The following is a 22400-nucleotide window of genomic DNA, read 5'->3' on the forward strand; positions in this document are numbered from 1 at the left end:
TTAGTCTTGATGGTATATACTTAAATGATTGTTTAAGAAAATTAAAGAGAGTTCTGTGTTAAATTTGTCAATTCCTTTGTTTTTTAACTCCAAAAAATGACTAGGGCATGACTCCACTGATGTATGCTTGTGTCAGGGGTGATGAGGCTATGGTGCAGATGCTGCTAGATGCTGGAGCAGATCTGAATGCTGAGGTGAGGACTTTCTGTTGGTTGTATCTTTGTTCTGTTATTTGTCTACATCTTAAACTACCCCCTGCAACTGTAGTAGAGGGAAAAATCCAAGAATTAAAAAAAAAGATAAATTTCTCTTATCCTCCATGGCACCACATGAAATGAATAGTGAAATCAGACTGCATTAGGTTAAAATTGGGATTCACTGCACAGAAGGGGGTCAAGTCATCAGACTTGCCCCACAGGTAATATCGATTTAGTTGTGTTTGCACACTGCGAATGAATACAGGCGTTAGTGCTAGCACAGAGCACAGCCCCAATGATACTGGAAGGACTCCCTGAATCTTAGCTGAGTTAAAGTGAAGGGGGTAAAAGAAATATCTGTCTGTTAATGTGCCAAAGCTTGAGCATTTCTATGCATAGGGATGTTCCAGCTAAGCATCCCCAGCACACAAGTGCAATGTAGATTCCACTGTTTTGTTTTACAAAGTACCTTGGTGTAAAAACTGTTGAATAAGGAGCTTGAAGCTCCCAGAATATCAATGTCTCTTTGATGAATGCACATCACAAACTTACACAATCTGTCCACCAAACAAACTGTGGTCCAACTCAGTGCAATGCAGGTATGTACATTTTAAAAAAGCCGTTTGAAAATCCGTGAAAGAATTATTTGTTAATGATTCCAGTTTCAATTTGTTGAGGTCATGAGTAAATTAAGCTGTCTGCTTCACTTATCTGTGTTCCATCTGTTCTGTTTGGACTTGAGCGAGCTGATAAATTGTAGTCACTGCTTTCAGCCAGACGTTTTGCACTTTTGAAAAATCTAATTTAAAAGTAGAAATGGATGTCACTTTTAAGAGACTGATAGTCACTACTATGTGATTGCTGTTTGGTGGCTTATGTGAAGTCAGCTGATGATTTCAGTTCCCCAAATTCAAGCACACCACCCTCAAGAGCTGGCAATAATTGAATACTTGAACCCTTGTCAGCACTCTCAGTAGGTACACCAAAGGCTGGCTGGGCATGGAGACTGATCTCTCCTTTAACCCTGCCTGTGCCTCAGAGGTGAGATGGCATTAGCTGGTTCCTAGGACAAGTTTTCATTAGGAGCAGTCCTCCCAGTTGGTCCAGTAATATTCCAGACTTGAAGCAAATGCAAATTTAAACAGTTTTGTCTTCCTGAAACTGCTGACATCTGAGAGAACAGCTCTAGTGAGGAATGTGAACCTCCCTGATTCATTTCTGTAGAGTGTTTGCTCTAAAATGAAATGAAAACACTTTGGGACAAGAACTGTGAATAATTATGGTGTGCAATTATGAGATGATTTGTGCACACCACAACGAACTGTGCAAATTGGGCAATTACAGCAAAAAAAAGGCAAATCAACCATGAACAAAAATAAATACTCTGTCAGGTGCCTGCATCATTTTCCCCCTTTCACTTTGCAAATCAGTTTTATATATATATATATGTTTCCAAAAGTAGCGTCAAATACTGGGTGCCTCCCTTTTTGATTGCCCATCTTTAGCAAAAATGGACTCATTTCCAGATGTGCTGAGAAGCTGCAGTTTGCTTTGGAGTCAGAGGGACCTGTAGCTGCTCAGCAAATCTCAACTGAGGCCTTAAAAGCCCAGTCCACCACAGGTCTTTTGCAACACCATGTCATCTGGAAAGAACTCTAACCCAAAAACCAAAGGAGCAAAGGAGTTAGGATGACTTCCTTTTCTATGCCGCTTTCCGTGGGCTGCCCCAAACAGTGGTGAGAGGCCATGCTTGAGGAGGAGCTGGATGTGTTCACTAAACTGTGATCGTGCCCATCCTCAACCTCTGCTGCTCTTGCTCCCCAGCCTAAACCTCAAGGCACAAGCTGCTCAATCCTCTTCCTTCTAAGCAAACACAGACCCGAAGAAGTACCGTGCCTTTGCTGAGAGGCCAGCAAACTTTTCCTGTTACACTTTGAGCTCTCTCCTTGGCAAACCTGGGTGATGACAGCCAGGTGCTGGTGCAGATCCACTCTGGCAAGCTGCAGGATCTGCATGGGTTCTTCAGTGTTTGCCCTCATCCCTGTCCTTGGGACTGAGGTCCTGGTCGTGTGCTTCTAGCAAAACGCTGCATGTGGTGCTTGGAAATGCGAGCTGCTAATGCAACTGAGCATTTAATAACTGGCCCTGCTCCCCTACATGAATAAAAGTGCTTCAGACAAGATAGTGAAAGCATAGCTGGCTGATGAGATGGTTCACTCTGATTCACACTTCCTCCTCTGAAGGTCAATAATAAGATTTTGAATTTTAGTGTCACACTCCATCTGAGTGTGCAGTCTTGGATTGCAAATGTTCATTAGATTTTTACCATCTTTGTGAACCTCGTCAATATTAATACCCCCCTCTTCAAGACAGGGAATGGGAAGCAGAGTGGTTATTCATCTTCCCCGATGTCTGCACTAGAGGAACCAGGCGCTAAGGCATAGAAAATCGAAGGAGCAATGTGAAAAATACCATTTTGTTTTAAGGATATAGTTTGCATCTGTCTTAACTGTCACCACCCTGCTCTTTTAGCTCAACTCAGACAGGAGAAGACAGTAAAAATGAGTTTTTTTAAATCATTCCTGAAGTGCTACTCTGCCCCTTCACTTCGCAGCTATATTTTTCCTCCAGTGGGAGAGGAGGAGCCTGGAAGCACACCTGTGCACTCTAGGGTAGGGCTTGTGATGTGTCTTTCATGACAGCAGTGACAAATGTCATAGGAATTTATGTGGAAAGGATTTCTTTGGGCCTGGAGCAATCCCAAGACCCAGAGCTGTTGGTACAGGGTCTGGTGAAGTCAGTGGGAGTGATCCTTAGCTGTAAGTGTCCTGATCCATCCCTGCTTCCCCAGTGTGTGCTACTGTAACCAGCTGTGGATGTTTTGACCTTGTGCAAAAGTATCTGGTGGCCAGTGGTTTAGATGGAGCTACAGTAGTTGGTAAAAAGACTTAATTTGGTACGGACTCTATTCAAGCTGTCAAATCAGCATGAACAGTTTTACTATTGAGAAAATTTTTACAGGAAAAAAAAATGAAGCCAATCATTTTGTAAAGCACCCTTCCCAGGTTTTCTATTTCACTTATCCCTCACATGCCTGGCTTTCAGGCAGGTTGAATTTTATTACGTATAGCTCTTTAAAAAAAATAACTTTAATTTGTTTGTAGGTTGTCAGTACTGCTCATAAATACCCATCCGTCCACCCTGAGACCCGCCATTGGACAGCTCTGACATTTGCTGTGTTGCATGGACATATTCCTGTAGTTCAGGTATTATTGTATTTCCCTACCTGCATCTCATTCTTTTGTTTCTCCTCTTCAGTTCTAATTACATCCATCTCAAACCAGTATCCTCTTGTCATACTCATATTGGTTATTTCTGCTTCTTCTAGAGTGTACTGATATATAAAAGACCTATTATATAGTGAATGTGGTGTTCAAACCTTTAACCAATATGAGGTTTAAATAGGACAATCTTAAAGCAAAATTGCACCAAAGAAAGTCTGACAACTCCTTGTGCTCCTTCCTGACCACTTGTTTTATATGTTTGTTTATTCATTCATTACACTTTCTTACACTATAATACTCTAGCAAACAGAAAACTGCTGCCTTGGTGGAGAAGAGGTGGACAAACAGCCCTTGTGCTGCTCCAGAGGGGGAGAAGCACTCGCTCTCCTTCCCCCATTGAGGTGTCACGTAGGGTATGCTGGTTCTGTGCTTTGGCATCTCAGACACTGAGAAGGTTTATTCTTCAAAACAGCTGTGTCTATGGCACACTTAATGAAGCGCCAAAACTGTGAAGGTCTCAAGACAGAAATGGCCAAGAGGGGGCTGGAGCACAGGCTCCATCCTGCTCTTCTTGGCCAGTGTTGTTGTCAGCATTGTTGTTATTCACGTGGAAGTGTCCCTGATGGAGATCACAGCTTTTGGACTCATTGCCACAATTGGTTCTTAAGAATTGCCTTTCTTTTGGTCATGTCTTTATGATGGAGGCAATTGAAATCTAATCCATTTTAGGATGGTGCTGGGCTTCTAGAAGACCATGAAGGAAGGATGCTTGTTGGGCTAATTTTCAGTACTTCCATCTTCAGTGCATTACTTCCTTAACACTGACCTTACCCCATTTCCCATTCAGAAACACTGGGTTACACTTTTTTGGCTCTAAAGCTGGACACTAGTGTTCCTGGTGTCTGGCAGCGTAAAATGAGCGAAAAAAGGAATCAGTTTGCCTCTGTGAAACAATGGGCAGAATTTGCATGTCACTTGTCTCCATCATATCTGGTTTGCAGATGACAAGAAGCATTAGATTCTCATTCGTCACTGTTCATGAACTCTGAAGACTGTGATATCCCCAGTTGCTCTAAATAGTGAATTTTCTTTCTAGCTGCTGCTGGATGCTGGAGCAAAGGTAGAAGGTTCCTTGGAGCATGGAGAGGAAAATTACTCTGAAACTCCTTTACAGTTGGCAGCAGCTGCTGGTAAGGACTTTCTTCTCCCACTGTAATATATTCTTCAGTTGTTGTCTGTGTTTTAGGAGGGCAAATACTAGATTTTGAAAGAAGTAAAAATGCGTCTCTTGACTTGCAGGAAATTTTGAACTGGTCAGTTTACTGTTGGAGCGAGGAGCTGACCCCATGATAGGAACAATGTACAGGAACGGCATTTCCATGACTCCACAAGGTGACATGAACTCTTTCAGTCAGGCTGCTGCACATGGACACAGGTAGAGTGGGAACAAGTCTAGTGGCATCCTTCAAGTGCTTATTTTTTGCCTCGGCATCCGGTTTGAGCAGATGGGTGGAAGTTCTGCATGAATAAATGAACATGCCACCAACTGAGCAGAGATGTAAGGCTTTTTGCTAGCATGTGAATTTAACCAGTTGGTGGTACAAGCTGCTTTTTGATACCTGATTTAAAAAAAAGGAAAGGGACTCCTTGTGGTGTGTTGCAATGTAATGGTTGTTAAATGGCAGCTGATGTGACAGCAGAAAGGAATGCCAAAGACATTCCTTCTGAATTTCTTGATGTATTTCTCAGGTTTGAGCGAATGGTGTCTGTACTGCTGCAGCCTTAATTTTTGTTGAATAGAGTTTCTCCATCTGTGTTTACTGCAAAGTCCTGTGTGTCTTCACGTTGTATGTATGCTGCAAATTTTTTTAAAAAAAAAGTAATGAAATGAGCACCTGGCATGCATGATCTTGCAACGCTCAGGAGTTGACTGCAGTGTAATGGATTAGTATTATGATCTTCACGTTCCTACTTTTCTGATTGTAGCCATCCAGAGGAACATAGATACAGGTTAGAGACAGTACCTACCGTCTGTTTGCTTAGAGACGAGCTGCTAGTCTAACAACATGCTAACGGCATGTCAGGGCAGGTTCGCACAACACTGCCCCTCTGCAGCCCGGGAGGGATCCCTGGGACAGAGAAGGCAATCTGGTTATCGGGGTCTCACGTTCAGCCAGCACGAGCGGGAGCCACGTGCCCAAGGAGGACCTGGGGCTGTCCTCAGACTGGCTGCTGGCTGTGCATGTTGCAGGCCCTGGCTCTTGTGCTTCTGCCTGTACACTGCTCACAAACACAACCTCCTCCTTCCCTCTCTGCCTGAAATTTGTTTGGGACATGCCGTGCCCTGCTGCCACTCCACACCAGGGTCTGAGCAGGTGCAGGGAGGATGCTGGAGTAGGAGGGAGGTGGGATGGGGGCCAGCCTGGTTTCTTTTCTCACAGCTGTGAAACCAGGAGCAACTCTTGAAATAGAGGAGGTTACGCTGGTACAAACCTGAGGGCACCAAGTCTGTGTTTGGGCTTTATTATTTGATAGCCAACTGGATCTGTGGCTTTGCAAAGTGGTCCCAGATGTGCTCGAACCTACCCTGACTGGCCTTGTTGAATGTCTAGCTGCTCCAGCTTCCCCAGACCGCTTTGAGTGTAATCAAGTGGTGGTGCTTTCGGTAGCTCCAGGCAGCTCCCTTCTCAAGTGGCCTCCATGGTGGAAGTCCTGAGAGCTTGTCCCACAGGCACCTCAGCCTTCCCAGGTTGTGGGAAGAAGTCCTGAGTCACCTTTAGCTCATGCGTCTCTGTTCCCATGAGATGCCACCACTCACATGACATCTGTATGGTTCCTGTTGTGACAGCAGTGTCTCACGGATGTGGCCCAGGCAGTGCAGGTGGGCTAGCAGATGCTGTGCTTGCCTCAGGTCTGCTGTCAGCTGGTTCTGCCACTAACTGGAGTAATCTCCTGGTTGGGTTGTCCTAACTTGCCATGTCACAGCAAGTACGCTGGGCACAACGAAAGCCTAGCCACTGACTCTGCTCTCCTGCCCTCTCTCTCCCTCTTCCCTCTCTCTGTTGTGCTGTGATTGACAGGAATGTCTTTCGTAAGCTGCTTGCTCAGCCGGAGAAGGAGAAGAGCGATATTTTGTCACTGGAGGAGATCCTGGCCGAGGGGACAGACCTGCCTGACTCGGGGGCAGCTCCGCTCTGTGCCAGCCGCAACAGCAAGGCCAAGCTGAAAGCCCTGAAGGAGGCCATGTACCACAGCGCCGAGCACGGCTACGTGGATGTGACCATTGACATACGGAGCATAGGTGAGTCCTGGGCCCGCTCCTCTCCCTCGGGGAGAGACGGCTGTAGGAAACGCATCTCTCTTGACGGGCTGTTGCTTAAACTGACCACAGCTGCACCTTCCTCAGCCCTTGTGGAAGCAGAAGGCGATGGGGTGTTTGGCATGTTCCCAGCCCATTTCGGCTCCACAGCTCCTGTTCAGGGGCCACTGGCACTTTTCTGCAGGATGGAGTGGTTTCCACCAGCAGCCATCTTCACTGCTGTGTGGCAGGGCATTAAGTAAAACTCTGGGGCAGTGTTCACCAACAGCTTCTCTTTCACACTCTGCTGTAAAGCAGTCCACCACTAAAACATCTTTTATTTTCTGAGGCTTGTGAGCCTCTGAGGGCAGGAGCAGGGAGCTGGTTTCTTGGTATGCCAACTCTACCAGTGCGGGGCTGGAACATCAAACCAGCCTGCTGGGCAGTTGCTTGTGCCTGTGGGGAGGGTGGTTGGGTAGCGCAGAGGAGCATCGGTCTGGACTGTGTATTTACCATCCCCATTGATCTGCGTGCCTGACACGTCTCTGGCCGGTGTGATGCTCCAGCCCTGGGAACATGGCATGGGTCAGGGTGTGCGGTGGTCTGAGCGATGGCTCGCTGGGTGGGCTGAGCAGGCAAAGACCTGGCAATGAACAGGACGAGAGTAACGGGGCTCCTCTCCAGGCACTGGACGTTTGCTGAAATGGAAGGAAAAACCTTTTGTAGCCAAACACCAGGCTTTTGCTTTCTCCTGCTCTGTTCTGCAAGAGCAGAAACTAGGTCACATCCAGCCTAATGCCTGCAGAGGTATTTTAGCTCCATGTGCTTTCTCACTCAGTGCATGGGAGCGGTTCCCTTTAAGTTCCTGGAGAGTGGTTCTGCCACGACAAACTGCTTGAAAAGGCTGATCTGCTTAACTCTCCCAGTGCTGTTTAGGGAAAATAGTAATGATCAGGAGAGGACATCAGGTAGCATTTAAAGAAAGTTTTACTCTGAAGACCACCAGTTTGAATCCAGGTGCGTAGTGACCAAAATCAGGTTTTTTACCATTCAGTGGCTCTCCGGGGCTGCATTCAAACAAATGAGCTAGTGTAAATCTAGGTTCCAAAAGGTTTTTGCATGACAGAGCACCACAGTAATTACCACAAGTTGGCAGTCTCAGCAGAGGAGCTGAAAGCTAGATGAGCAGAGAGACCACAGTCTTCTCTTAATATCTGGAGGAAAGCCTCTGTGCATTAACTCTGGGATTCCTGATAACCGATGGCCTTCTCAATCAGGGATAAATAAGAATTTGATTTCTAGGATTATTTGGCAGCTTTTGCTTAAAATCTTAACATAAATAAAGGTAAAAAAGCAGAAGGGCACATCCTTCTCTGAAGCTGGGAGTGAGCTCTGTCCTCTATCTATAGGTGTTCCCTGGACGCTGCATACGTGGCTGGAGTCCTTGCGCACATCCTTCCAGCAGCACAGACGACCCCTCATCCAGTGCTTGCTAAAGGAATTCAAGTCCATTCAGGAAGAAGAATACACAGAGGAACTCATCACACAAGGGTTGCCTCTGATGTTTGAGATACTGAAAGCCAGCAAGGTAGGATAAATAGTGCGTTTTTAAAAAATCAGCCTCATTCCCATCCCCTAAGACACAAAGCTTGTGATACTGTTTTTGCACAGCTGTTCCAAAGCTTTTTCAGACTGTATAGGATTTATTATTATTTGTATTATGTATCTCAGGTTTTTGCACTGTGGAAGCATGGGTTAAGAACACGCAAGTTAATCACATCTCCTGCTAGAACAGCTTAATACTGATGCTGACAATAAGCTGGAGAGACAGCAGAAGCTTCTGCACAGTGCTGAAATTAAAGTCAAAAGGGTCACTGCAGTATGGCAAGAGGAGTTCATAAGCAAACCAGCCCCAAAGAGTAACTTTACCCAACTTGTGTCACAGGACAGTACAACAAAGCTAATATTCAAGTTTGCTTTGGATTTCTTGAACCTGTCACATGACTTTCTCTTCCCTTCATGTGGGATTTGGACTGTGAAACTTGTGGGGAGACTGGTTTCTAGAAGCACAGAACGGGGTAATTTTGTAAAATCTTCTGTGTGTTTGTGCTTGCACCCTTCCCAAATTTATTCTTTCAGCTGACATTTTCTTAGCCAGACAAATCAGTCGAACAAAACCTTTTGAGGGAGGTACCATTGGGTATGCAATTATAATAGCAAAGGGGATGATCATGCGGCAGACAAGGAGAGGAAAATGTCTTACCTAGTGAAGGATAGATACTTCCTTTTAAAACTTTTCCTAACTAACAGTCTCTTCTCTACCGGTCCCCCAATAGTCAGTTGCTCCCAAGGAATGCCCAGTCAACTGTGCTGTTACCAGAAAATCATTTTAGTGATGAAAAGCCTAAAAAGGATTTGATTGCTGTTCTTTTTCTCATACACTACGATACATGTTGGTATGGTCTTCTAACTGTTTAACTGGGAAGTCAGTAAATTCTCACCCAACTCTACATGTAACAGAAGGAGCAAATCATTTTTAGCACCTGCAGCAATAGCCTAAAAATGCGAAAAGGGGAGAGGTTCTGGTATAGGCACTTAACACTGAAAGGTTCCAGACTTAGTATAGTGGCTAGTTAGTGGAAGCCTACGTGGATTTATTGTATCCTGCTGCAAGAAAGGGCTTAGACTACCATCCCAAGCAAATCCTGAGCATTTGTTCCAGCAATTGTTCTGATTTTTGCTCCCACGAGCCTTCCCTTTGGGATTAGTTTGTATTGGATGGTTATTTATAGAGAATATTTGAGATAGCTTTTAGGAAATCGTTCCAAATCCTAGGATTTGTAGATTCCTTGTTCTGAATTTGATTGAGTTAATGTATGTTCATCCAGAAATTACCAGCAAGGTGCTGTTTGATTTGAAAGCTGTTACAAAACTAATCATATTGAAAACTTCAAAGAAATTAAGTTTACACCTCGTAATCTAAGATGAGGTGCGGCTTTAATTGCTCTTCTCCTGGGTGGCTGAAGCCAAGGCTGATGATCATTGTTAGGGTAAGTTATACATAGGGTATAAACATAGGATTATACCACCAGGACATGTTAGACTGGGTCTTCCAGAGTCTATTGTAGGAGACCTGCTACCTTCTGCTTTGGGTTCACTTAAAAACCTAAAATGTGGAGGGGTGAAACAACTGAAGTACCACAGAAACTCCTACACAACAAAGAAGGAATCCGTGCTGACCTTTATTCCTGCCTCTGGGCCTGGGGGAACTGCCTGTCTTCACTCTTCATGAGCAAGCATATTCACAAACACACACACATACACTGCTTCATATTCTTAGGAAAATAATTAATCATTCTGGGACACAGTAAGGGTTTACAAATTGACTGCAAATGGCATGAATTACTGCAGCAGTCTTGTCCAAATGGCCTCTCGGAAAGCTTTCCCAGACAGAAATGAGGACAGACTCTATGCAACCCTTTGGAAGGAATCAAAGTAAATTCATTTGTAGCAGAATGCGCCAATAGCAGTTCTCCCTGGTCACTCCATAGAAGGCAGCCGAGGAAAGCTGAGATTCAAAGGATCTTATGTTCCCCTTCTCTGGAAGGGCCGAGAGCAGAGGCTGTTCTTTATGTGTACCCACAGAAAGGAAATGTCCTTTAAGAGGTGTAGAGGGGCTGTAACTGTGGTTCACATCCCTCTCTTTCAGCAGCAAATCATAAAGCTCTGCATTTTGTAGAACTCTAGGGAGAGGAGTTTGATTTGCCCACATGGGCGTCCTTTTCCCTGTGGGCAGGGAACTTTGAGAGAGATTGCAGCTCTTGCTCAACATCACAGTCTGGCCCAGTACATTTCCTTAATGAGTTTTTCAGGGCAAAAAGTATAAAATAAGCAACTAGAAGGCACAGAGACACTTAGTATTTCTTGGCTGATTTAAAAAAAGGTGTCCCATTTGCTACATATTGTGACACTCAGTATCTTTTAATTGCTTGGCAACTTGCACCTAATAGAAATGGCATTTTGCATTCCTATAAATAGTTCCAACTATCCCATAATCTCAGAACAATTTACAAATATTAATGAGTTGAGACATGGAAGAAGATCTTACCCTTCCGTTACGAACAGGGAAATTGAGGTAATTAAACGGGCAAATTTTCAGCACCTCGTAGAGTGACAGTCTCGGCCTCAGAATCTCTGACAACCAATACGTACAAGAATACTATCAGATATAAGGAATCCGTTCTGTCTTATAGATGGCTTTTAAAATGCTTGTTCTAGAGGGTCCAGATGTGAAGGTTTATGGGGGGGTTGTGCCACCAGCCAGCACTGATGCTGGTGTCTGGCAGCGTGGCACTCCACTCCCATTTATGTGCCAGAATACTGACAGTAGAAATAAAAATAGAAAGAAAATTTGCAGAAGTCCTGATGCTGGAATGTAGAATGTCAACAAAAATTGGCAAATCAGGCAAAACTGGCTGAGCTGAAGTCCCTAGTTTTATTGCCACTCTTCAAGCTGTGAAATAAGCGGGTAAGAACAGTGAATAGATTGCACATCATTTGTTCGCTGCTGCACTAAAGCCCTGGAGGAAGACTTCCAAAAGCACAAATGAAGGTTCAATACCCAGCTCCTGGTGGCTTCCAGTGGGATGGAGCACTTTCATTTCTTTTCATGCCTTTAAATGTCTTTATCAGCTGCACCGCTGAGAATTGGATGGAGAGCGAAGAAGTGGCAGTATTTCCATGCTGGCGAGGCAGAGCTGTGAGAACAGGCAGAGTATCGCCCTACACTTGCTCCCCCACGGTTCCCAGTGTCATGCAGTGAGTTTGGGTCATTACCGAACCAAAGACCAGAGATGAGGTACTCTGGAGAAAGCAGCATCAGTGCAAAGGACACAGAGAGCTTGGTTTAAGGCACTTTCCTAAGAGCAAGCAAAACTCAGACAGGGAAAGCTCTAATGTCAGTGACATGGTGGTGGATTTGGGCCACCAGATGAGCAGGAAAGGCACTGCCATTTTGGGATGGACTGAATCTCTTTGGCAGGCGAGCACGCAAACATAGCCTGATAGAAGTGGTTTGGACAGGGCTGTGTGAGACAAAAGCCAGAGAGATACTTCTGGGAGCGAGCAGCCCTGAGCTAAACTTCAGCTGCTGCATAGAGCAGTCCCTCAAAGCTAAGATGACACTGGAGATCTTGTAACAGAAGAAGGATAGGAAGACGCAGCTGAATTCCTGCCTGTTGGTATCTGTGTTGTCCTCTTCTTCGCCTGGGGAAACCCTCCGAAACTTCTCACTGGAAGCTCTGCTTTGCCTCCAGCTGAGCTTGATGTTTGTGTTGCCTGAGCTTGGCCCTCAGCTGGCTTGCCCTCCTGCCCCATGCCAGAGGACCATATTTGCCTGAGGAGTGGATGTACTTGAGGGCTGGTCACAGCTTGGAGATTGCTCCCTCCTACCCTGCCCAAATAGAGACTTTTAAAAGAGCTGTTCGGAGGATGCATCCAGAACTGGGGGATTGGAGTGCCCAGGGCAGGGATTGCAGGTCAGCTCTTCCATTTTTGCAGGAAGATTCTCCTGAGGATAATGTGCTAAATGACTAGGGATGCTTCTTCATCTTCTGGCTATGAAAATCCTGGAGCTCTTTCAGATTGATCTTGGTATTTCCACAGCCTGAAAGAGAGAGACTCAAAACCACAACCTTGGAAGTTAAACACTTCTGGCCTCCAGAGGAGGTTGATTTTACGTTCCACTCCAGAGCTCTGCATGAGCTTGAATTGTCATTAAAATCACCCATGCAGATGAGCCAGCACCGTTGCCAGTAGTATGAAGTTATGAGCCAGTTTCATCCACTGCTTTTTCTGCATACAGCAATTTACATCAGATTGTCCTTGGCCTAGTTTTCAAGAAAAACTACAGTCTTTTAGTTCCGTATAATCTCTTACAGTTTCCTCACTTCCCCCTGTAGTATGGGCAAGGATCCGCTCTTTTGCCATTACCTTGGACCCTTTGTGGGCACAAGTCGCTGACGTGTGTGTTAATCCACATGTGCATTGAGCGCACATGCTGAAGCGTCTGAAGCTCCGCCTGACACTGGATGTGCTTCACACCAGGAAGACTTGGTTTAGGACTACAAGTATTCCTGCTAGTGTATTGTCCAAGACAAAATCAGCTTGAAAAGTCATGGGGAAGGATCCTTCACCACCATTCCTCAGTTGTGTTCTGCAGCTCTCTCTTCATCCTTCGTATCAGTTTCTGTCCGTGATAAGGTCATTTATTTTAAAATTTAGCCCATTAGCGAGGTGTTGATCACGCTCTGCAGCCAGGCTTGTTGAAAGATACAGGAAATTACTTTGCAAAGATGTTTCCTCAGAATTTACAATTCCTGCAGAGTTTCCCAACCTCTACAAATGCACCTATAGGCAGCTGAAGAAACCTGCAGGAGCACACAGGCTCTTCTGGAAAGCTGAGCTTTTTGAATAACAGCCATCAGTCTGGAGTTCACAGTCATTGAAAACAAATAACAATTCAAAACCATAACCGGTTTTTAAAATTCCAAAAGGATTCAGGCATGTGGGTATCTTGAGAAACCTAGCCTATATAGTTTAAAAGCTAAAGTACTTTTTCAGCAATAACTTAGCCACTTGGAATCCAAAATCTTTTAGAAAGTAAAGTTTGGCGGGTGCGGGGAGGGGGAAGTTAATCTATCTTTTGAGAAATAGCAACATGTAGTGTCTGTCATAGATGCAGTAACTACTGGGAAAAAAAATTAATGTCTCCAACAAAGAGAAAGCATGCTGAAACACCTGCCTGCTACATTCCAGCAAAATGTTCAGAAGCTGAAGCTTGAGATAGGCTTTCTTCTTCTTTATTGCTGTGGTCTTTCTGGATTTAATTCCTCTAAAATGTCCAGAGAGGTTCCTCAGAGAATGTCAACAGACTCAGCTTGCGCGTCTGTTCTACAAAGTCCGGGCATGGTGGTCAGCAAACGTCAGCTTTTCCCCGAGGTCTGCATGTGACCTAGAAAGTGGCACTGGAAGATGGAGCTAGAAATTTCCCCTTTTTGTCCTCTGCTTCATGATGGGCTGGAATGAGTGTTTAAGATGGGCTAGAGTGGAGGTGCGTTTCGCTGTATGCAGCCGGACTACCCTGTTGTGCAGGAAGGCCTTAGGGCAGAGCAGAGCCGTGAGCCCCGTATGGTGTGTGGCGCTTGGGCGGGCGCTGGGTCACAGGCAACTCCCAGAGGAAAGCCCTCCCTTGGGAGACTGCTGTGCATGTTTCTCTTGCCTGGGAACAGACAGATCAGGAAAGACCCCTCTATGCTGGGTGAAATTTTACTTCCTTGTTAAACTGCTTTTCAACAGAAAATTGAGGTTTCACTATAATAACAGGTTTCATTAAAATACTTGTTCTCCACATAATATTTTACCTTTCTTGAAAAAATTAACACCTGAAAATGGAATATTTTGGCTGATGAATGAATTATTTTTAACTGAAGAAGGATGTGGACTTTCCGCAGAGGAGACAGGCACACCAAAACCTGCACTAAAAGTAACCCTGAAGATATTCCAGGATGCTAAGGTGCCCACTTACAGGTTCCACAAAGTGGCTAACGCCCTTCTGTGTGTCGGCTGGTGCCCGGCCTGTGCTTGGTGATTGATCTTTTGGCTGGGGCTTTGAGTGATTTTGTAAGGCAGGTTTCACAGTTTTCAAGTAATGGCAGCAATCTGTAATGTTGCCCATTGTCATTTGTAGTACTTCTGTGTCTAAACAGTTCAGAGTAACCAGGACGCAAGTTATCCACACATGTACGTCGTGCATTCTCCATGTGAGATGTGAACGCCAGGTACCGAGTGGCATGTTAACAGACTCTTAACCCTGTCTCGTGTTTTCATAGCGTAGATTCGGCTTCATACTAACACAGGTTTGATTTTTTTTTTTCTACCCTCTGTCTGCCTTCTAAAATGTTTCCCTGCCAGAGGCAGGAGCCGTTTCTTCATTTACAATAAATAAATGCCATGGATGTGACACCTGCCCTTTTCTGGGCTCTCACCCAGGGATTAGACTGTGCCCGGGGATCTGAGCTTTTTACATACAATGCACAGCTGTGGATATAAAGAGCCTGTTGAAAGGGAGACTTGGCAGCTTTCCCAGAAGTTAACTGAAGGGTCCATTTGTGCCTTACCTGTGATTAATTCTTTTCCGTTTGTATTTGCAGTGGAAGGACTTGAGCCCAGCACTAACAAAACCCATTTTGTTACACAGTTCACTGCCTCTAACTGTATCTCCAGCCTCTGGGGCTTCCCTACCTTTGCAACTGTTGACTAACATTAATTATGTGTGTGCTGCTTAATCATCTAGGAGAGACCCTTTAAAGTGGCATTTAATCAGTTTTGAGGCAGCTGGCAAAAGTGAATTATGCAAGAGGACTGTAGCGGAAACACCTAGGCGGGATGGAGAAGGTTCAGGGAGACGGCGAAGAAAGTCTCGTAGTGTTTGATCCCTCAGGGCTGGGCAAAAAGCCCTCTCTGTTGCTTCGCTCTTTATCGGCCCTTGCTGGGAAGAGAGGGAGCATAACAGAGGAATAATTCAAGGGTCTCCTTGTGGAAGGAAGTCCATGGATGTGTCCTCAATGGGCGCCAGGGTATCCTGAGACTCCACCACCGCTGGAAAAGCTGCTGGGGACCATGTGTGAGATGGGTGACTAGAAACAGCACTTCTACCACTCTGCGTTTAGTGGAGACTTGGGTACCTCCAGCATCCTCAGTACCAGGGAAAGAAAAGATACCCTTGCCAGCACTCCTGTCCCCCGAGCAGTGTGGTTTCTCTGTTTGCTGGGGAGATATATGTATTAACAAGCAGACACTGAGCCTGGAAGAGTAACTGTGTAACTTTTGTAGGTAAGAGGTGAACTTTCGGGTTTGGGGCTTTGTGGTAGAGGAATTTGAGGGCCTGGCACACTGAAATTAAAACGGTGTTAATGGGGCTGAGCTGGTGAGGGTAACATCAATAGAAGGAAACCCCAAAGTACCGCTTGGGATTTCAGAGGCAAAGAAAAGCAGCCTAACTTGTTATCACTGTGGAGGGCAGCCACACGGAGGTGGTGGGATACCTACAGGCTAGTAAGGAGAACTAAGCAGTGGGGTTTGAGCAGTCCAGAGGAATGTGGTGTGAGAATGGGGGAGCCTATGAAGAAGAGGCAGCTGAAGCAAAGTGTGGTGACAGAAGAGCAAAACCTTAGCCTAACTGCTGAATCTGACCCAAGTTTTCCTCTTGATAGTATGAAGCATAGCCACTAAGATGACACAGGTACAGGAGGAAACTGGCTATGCATTTCCCAGCTGTGTCCAGTACCATGTAGGACCACACCCCAGAATGGCTAAGTTCAACCCAACCCAGGCTAGGTTGAACTGGGTAAGCTGGAATGGAGCAAGCTCTCCCAGGGTGTGTGCTGAAGTTTGGAGGAGCCTTTCCTGAGTCCTGCCACAGACCTTCATCAGGCAGACATTCAGGAAAAAATACCCCTGCACTCCCCACATAGCTTCGCCTCTTTTCAGATCAATCAACTAGTCATCTCTGGTCCAGCAACTTGAAAACCTTCAGCTTTGCTTCAAAAGAATTTATGAATTCCCCTCACAGTTCAAGTGCATTCACCAGGGGTGGGGAATTCCTTTAGATCTCTGCTGAAGAATGCTTTTAAGTCAGGAGACGGCTTGTATCTACAAAGCAAAGTTGCTTGCTCACCAACCAACTCTCTGCTGGAAGCACTGTGTTCCTCAGAAGATTCACTGTTGTTCCCCATTCCCTCTTGCCTATCTGTAAACTACCCCATGGTTGAGTAAATATTTTTATTATATCCTATGCCAAGCTTTCTTCCGCCTCCCACAGTAGATGATGTGCATTGGCTCCCTTTGACTGCAGATGAACGCCCATGTCTGAAGGAAAGCTGGCCTCACTCCAGATCTCAGCTTCGCACATCCTGGCACAATGTTTTCGAACATCAAGCTGTAGCAAGAAAACAAACTTCGGTTTTCTCTTCCAGTGTTAATATCGCCACCCACAACTGCTACAGCAAGCTGTTACAGCTGTTTTTTCACAGTCAGCTGATAGGGCAATAGGATAAATGGGGAAGAATTATCTAGCTTGGTGCATAACTGTTATGGATGTGGTAACCAGGGCAGCTTCTGAGCTTCACAGTGTGGGCACTGTGTGAAGAGGAAGGTTCAACAGGCTGGACATGGCCTCCTCCTTGCCAGAGCAATGCTGGTGCCCCAGGTCATGGACTCTTGCAGTTGTTCCCAGTTCCTTCACAGGCAGCCCAGCTCAGCCTGCTCCAAGAGCAGCACTTGGCTTAAAAAACCTATTTTTTTCCCCAGCCATCCACTTGCAGTCAAAGCACCCCTTTTCTGTCTCCTCTTTGCTGCCTCTTTCTGCCTGGTTTATTGGTAAAAGCAGCAGAGGCTCTGTGGGGAGCAGATCCAGGGCCACAGCCCTGTGAGCTTGGCTGTGTGCAGCATGGTATGGAAAGCGAGCTTGCTGTGCTGTAAGAGCTCACCGCTCCCCTCCCGGTGTCTTGGGGAGAAAACTGTTTGTTAGCGATGACCCTAATTGAGCATGTGCTTCAGCTTTCTAGTGGAGCACATTTTGTTGGCCTTTCGGTGGCAGCGTTGTATTTAATGTTATCGACAGAAGCCAAAGGTCTGCAGCCTCCTCTCTGCCAAATGAGATCAGTGTCCTGCGCTGGAGGTCTGAAGCTCCACGGTGCATCTGTCTGTCTGGTGGCCCTGCTTTCTCTGATGTGCTGATCATTCGGTCTCTTTTCTCTTTGCCCCATCTCTGTTCTGTCTCTCAGGGTTTTTAAGCGTCTCTCATGTGAATATATCACATCTTGAGCCAATTAGAGTTTAGTTTACATCAGTTTTTTCATGAGCTTGTGGGCAGTCAGTGGCAAGGTGGCTTTATAATGAGCTTGTATCTGCGCACCGCAGGGTTTGTGCCCTGTTGGTGACCCAGGGAGCTGGCAGCGCCTTGCCAGTGTAGGCAGGCTGCCATGGGCTTGTTCACGTGTGTGACCTGTTCATCACGCTGGTTGGAGTTATGATCAGGGATCCTCTTTTCCCAGCTGTGTGACTGGGTTTGGCCTCTTCCTCCTCTCAGTGCACCTGGATGTCCTGGTATGTGGTGCTGTGCCTTGGACTGGTGAGTGAGACCTCCAGCTCCTAACAATGCACTGGGAGGTCAATACCCAGATTTTCCATCAGCACGTTCCCACAGGCACCCTGGAAAGAGGAGATGCATTGTCTTTATCGATGCTTATGTGTGTTTTTAAAAGCTATTGCCCAGGCACAGCTGTGACCTCAGTGGCATAGACAGGACCTGTGCCCCCCAGCAGATTCAAGAGGGAGCTGCTGGTTGCTATCCTCTTTGTGCAGTTACTCTGCTTTCATTCACTGCAGGTAAAGGTGAGCATTGCTCTTCCAATTGCACCTCTCCTCTCCGGAAACTTCCCTCTGCTTGGAACCACGGAATTATCCCCATCCTCCATTGTATTTACTGACTTCTTAGCATCTGCTGGATCCAACTGGGAGCTGCCCTGCTGGTAATCAGTGTCCCCCCAGACGTGCTCCTCCCTGGCTGACTCAGTCGGCTGCAGCGCTTCGGCACAGCCCTTCCGAGCAGAGAAGCAATTGCTCTTTCTGCCCTGTCTGTCTAGAGCTCTCCCCCCAGCCCTCCCGGCAGTTGAGTCACTTCCTTCTTTAAATCTGGCCTTAAATCTTCCTTTTCTTTGCGCCCTGTGATTCACTGCGTTTGTGAAGCACTTTGCAGAGCTCTGGCTGGAAGATGCTGAACAGGGATGCTCGCGGTGTGAAACGTCCTCCTTGTCTCAGAGCCACAGCAGCAAGCCCCTCTCCGAGGGCTAGTTCCTGCTGCACTCCGCTAAAAGGTGTCTCTTTGTATCAGGATTTCTCTTATCTTAGCATTCCTCTCAGTGCTACATGTGACGTAGTAATAGGAGCCAACTCCTGCCTGCGGGCAAGCGCGTGTAGTTTCCTTTGACATCAGCATGTGCCTGTGAGGGCACAGCTCAACCGTTTCCCACCCTGTTTGATTAGATTCAGTACGGGAGTCATTACAGGATCTCTGCCACTCCTCCCCATCCCTCCTGGGACTTAAGGAGCGTTGCTGTTAGATCTGAGCTGAAATGTGCTCACAGAAAGGAAAGCTTCAATTCCTGCCCTGTAAGCCTGGATGTATTTTTAGTGTAACATCTATAATCTTCAAATTTTCACATTAAGAAATTTCTTGTTCCTTACCTGCAAATCTCCTTGGCCTTGGACCCTCTCATGTCTAAGTGCCTCATCTTGTCACGGCTTCCTGTTGTGGAAAGGAATCACCAACCAAGAGGGTAGTTAAAAGATGTGGTACCACTGTAGTTGGCTAGACCTGCTCCAATTACCACCAAAGCATATGATAAAATGTGCCAAAGATTTTTAATCTTGCTTTTGGCTATGACTTGGGTAGTTAAGCACTAAATCCATTTCACTACCCTTACAGCTTAGGCATATGAAGACGCAAGTTGCTTAGGCGCTTAGGGAGGTGTCTTGTGTGTGCCTCAGCCCCAGAGTCTGGGTAAGGCCATGGACCAGACCTGGTTCTGTGAAGGTCTGGTGGCTTCCTCAGGACAGTGATGCCCAGGCCAGTGCCAGCAGTGTGAGAACACATTCATGAAATATGGGATGGGATGAGGAGAATCAGTGGCAGACTGTGATGCTTCAGTCACTCTGTAAGGGAGGGTCTGTTTGTGAGACTGTTGCACTTAGAAATGCATGCAGGCTGTGCAGCTACATCTGTTTGTAGCTCTGGTTTTCTAAAACATGACTGATGACGATTTTTCAAAAAGCAACAAAAAGTCATTTTCCGGTACAGTAAGTGTGCAAATGAAATTAAATGTCTATTGTAAAGTAGCTTTGTTTCTACAGAGGGGACAGGGGCTGGAGTTTGTTGGGAAAGAAGACCTCTGGTCCAAGAGAAGGACTTTTCGTTTTAACTGATTCCTCCAGGAGACATGGCAGTCGAGTGAATGAGAATTGCGGTTTCTAACAAATACTGATAATCCTAAGCTCTGATTTTTAATAAAGCTTCAGCAATCATATTCTTCACCTTCAAAACAGGCAGCTCTTCAGAACAGCATAACATCTCCTTTGCATACTGATCTTACCTTGCATACTAAGCTTACATTGCATGTATTTGTTTTCTTCTGCTTAGAATGAAGTGATCAGCCAGCAGCTCTCTGTTATTTTCACTCATTGCTATGGACCCTACCCTATTCCAAAGCTCGTTGAAATTAAGCGGAAGCAGACCTCTCGCCTTGGTAAGTGTGACTTGAAGATACTTGTTGGTTCTCCAAAGAGGGTTGTGGGAAGTCTGCATCTCTGGCTGGGTGCTTGGGGGAGCACGAGGCAGAGAAAAGCTTGGATTTGAAAGGCAGAACTAGAAAAAGGAAGGGTCCCAAACTTAGCCTGACGTGAAACTCCTGTTGGAATCAGGAGGAACATCAGATGCATTAGAGTGGAACTGTAAATCTGCAAAGATTTGTCTGTGTTGCTGATATTAGGCTGGGTTCCAGGGCTGGGGCCCGGAGCCAAACATCTGTCCGCATCTCAGACCACCGTAGCTGGCTGTGGGTGACGCTACAGTGGCACAGTTCTTCCAGCCCTGCTGACAGAGCCTGAGTAGTTGTAACATGACTGAGAGAAGACCCCAGTAATTTTCCCTCTTCCACTTGGCACGAGGACTTCCCTGTGCAGGGAGAGGGGCATCATAGGGTATATATGACCCTCCAGCATCTGTTCAGCTGCAGTTTGCTTTGGGTAGCAGAGCCGAGAGGCTGTGCCAGCTCTGTATGGTAGGGACAGCTGGCTGTCATCTCAGCAAAGGTCGTCACGGACTTCAAAGCTTTGAATTCCCTTCATCTGAACTCCACGTGGCTGTCTAAGGGGCTTCTGTCTCAGGCTGTCCAAAATAGTTTTATGGGCTTTACTCATTAAAAAGAATACCCTTTTACACTATTGTCTTCTTTTGTCAAAACAGGAAGATATTCTGTGTGTTCATCATGTCTTCCAAACCAAAGTTACTGGGTTTTTTTTCCTTCTTTTTGTGATTCTAGATCCTCATTTTCTTAACAACAAAGAGATGTCAGATGTTACGTTTCTGGTGGAAGGAAGACCATTTTATGCACATAGAGTATTGCTATTTACTGCATCACCAAGGTAAAATATAGAGACATTTCTGATCTTTAACAAAAATAGAACTTGATTTTGTGGTTTTGCTCCCCTCCCTACCCCCACCCCCACACCCCTTTGGCTGCTATTAAGATTCTTTGAGGGCTAGTGGCCCAGTCTTCAAGTTTTCACTAAGCAGAACATCTCAACAACTTGTTTCTGGTTGATCTGCAGGACATTTGACAAATGCTCCCATCACTAGATTCCCACCCAGTAAATGCTCCATGCTTCTAGCCATGCATCTGATTTCATTCCACTGAGGCATGTTTGCATGGAGCTCATTGCTGTGTCCAGCTCTTAATCATAGAAGAGTCTCAATATTTTGATTCTTAATAATTGTTTGCCTTTGTATGCGGTCTCCAGGAAAAACAAGCTACTATCACACAATTCATTTGACCTTTTTTTAAATAAAACTAAATAACTACAAAATGTATCATACTGTATCAAAAGGAAGTATTTATAGTCTGTTCCCTCTGCTCAGAAGGCTGGACATGGGTTACCCAACTCAACCCAACCTTAAAGTTGCTCACAAACCTTAATTTTATGCAGCTTTATAATTAAAGGTGTACTTTTAAACAAATTCATCTGGCTGTCCGTAAGAGCTTATTTCAAGATGTGGCAAGGGCAGGCCACTGAGTTTGGGTAGTTTGAGCAATGTGGGAACTGATGCTAGTCATGCTGCCAACCCACAGCACAAAGAGATTTGCATAAAGCAACTGCAGTATCTGACCCTGCTTTCAATTAAAAAAATGGGTATTTAGGTTTTGAGCTTATTAGTAGAGGTACGAACATGTTCCAAACTCCAGCTTTAAACCTACTAAATTGTGTTCATAATAGAACTTGACACTAGTGAAAGGAAATCAGTTGTTGTCCATATTTTAATTAACAAGATGCAGTCGTGGTATGGAAAAGGTTACCATCCAGCATATGCTGGTCTTGATAGATAAGCCAAGCTTCGCACTGCCGCTGGAAGGTCAGATGAATTACCAAACAGAGGAAGTACAGGGGCAGATGTATCCAACAGCGCATTTCCCATTTTTGCCTTCTAATTGAATGGGAATACCTGCGTTTGAGAAATAGGTTGCTACATATGTTTACGTCTCTCATAAGTCTGCAATTATTAATTAAAAATGTAGGGTTTTTACTGAAAATTGTGCCTGAATTTCAGGTTTTGATAATCAAAGAACAGCAACCTATCCAGTTTTCCCTCCTGCCTCATCTTACACAGTTGTATTGAGCTTGCATAGAAGCATTAAAAGTCTTAGTGTAGTTGTTTTAGTATTTTGTTCCAAACCATTTTTTTAAAGCAGCATAATGGACATAGGCCAAAATTTATCTCCTTCAAAA

General features: G+C 45.5%; 1 protein-coding gene across 3 annotated transcripts in view; it reads left to right on the forward strand.

Annotated features, from left to right (window-relative positions):
* The window catches only part of BTBD11 (BTB domain containing 11), a 180655-nt gene that overhangs the window by 147371 nt on the left and 10884 nt on the right, over nucleotides 1-22400 (forward strand). For 2 of the 3 annotated variants that reach the window (XM_040596199.1, XM_040596201.1), the window contains exons 6-13: nucleotides 105-194; nucleotides 3362-3463; nucleotides 4578-4671; nucleotides 4781-4916; nucleotides 6562-6782; nucleotides 8189-8367; nucleotides 20038-20143; nucleotides 20939-21041. In XM_040596199.1, the coding sequence (XP_040452133.1) occupies nucleotides 105-194; nucleotides 3362-3463; nucleotides 4578-4671; nucleotides 4781-4916; nucleotides 6562-6782; nucleotides 8189-8367; nucleotides 20038-20143; nucleotides 20939-21041 (1031 nt within the window). The remainder of the gene's footprint in view (nucleotides 1-104; nucleotides 195-3361; nucleotides 3464-4577; nucleotides 4672-4780; nucleotides 4917-6561; nucleotides 6783-8188; nucleotides 8368-20037; nucleotides 20144-20938; nucleotides 21042-22400) is intronic. The other variant, XM_040596200.1, reaches the window with a different exon arrangement.

The sequence above is a fragment of the Falco naumanni genome, chromosome 5, assembly GCF_017639655.2.
Source record: "Falco naumanni isolate bFalNau1 chromosome 5, bFalNau1.pat, whole genome shotgun sequence".
In the NCBI taxonomy this organism is placed as follows: domain Eukaryota; kingdom Metazoa; phylum Chordata; class Aves; order Falconiformes; family Falconidae; genus Falco; species Falco naumanni.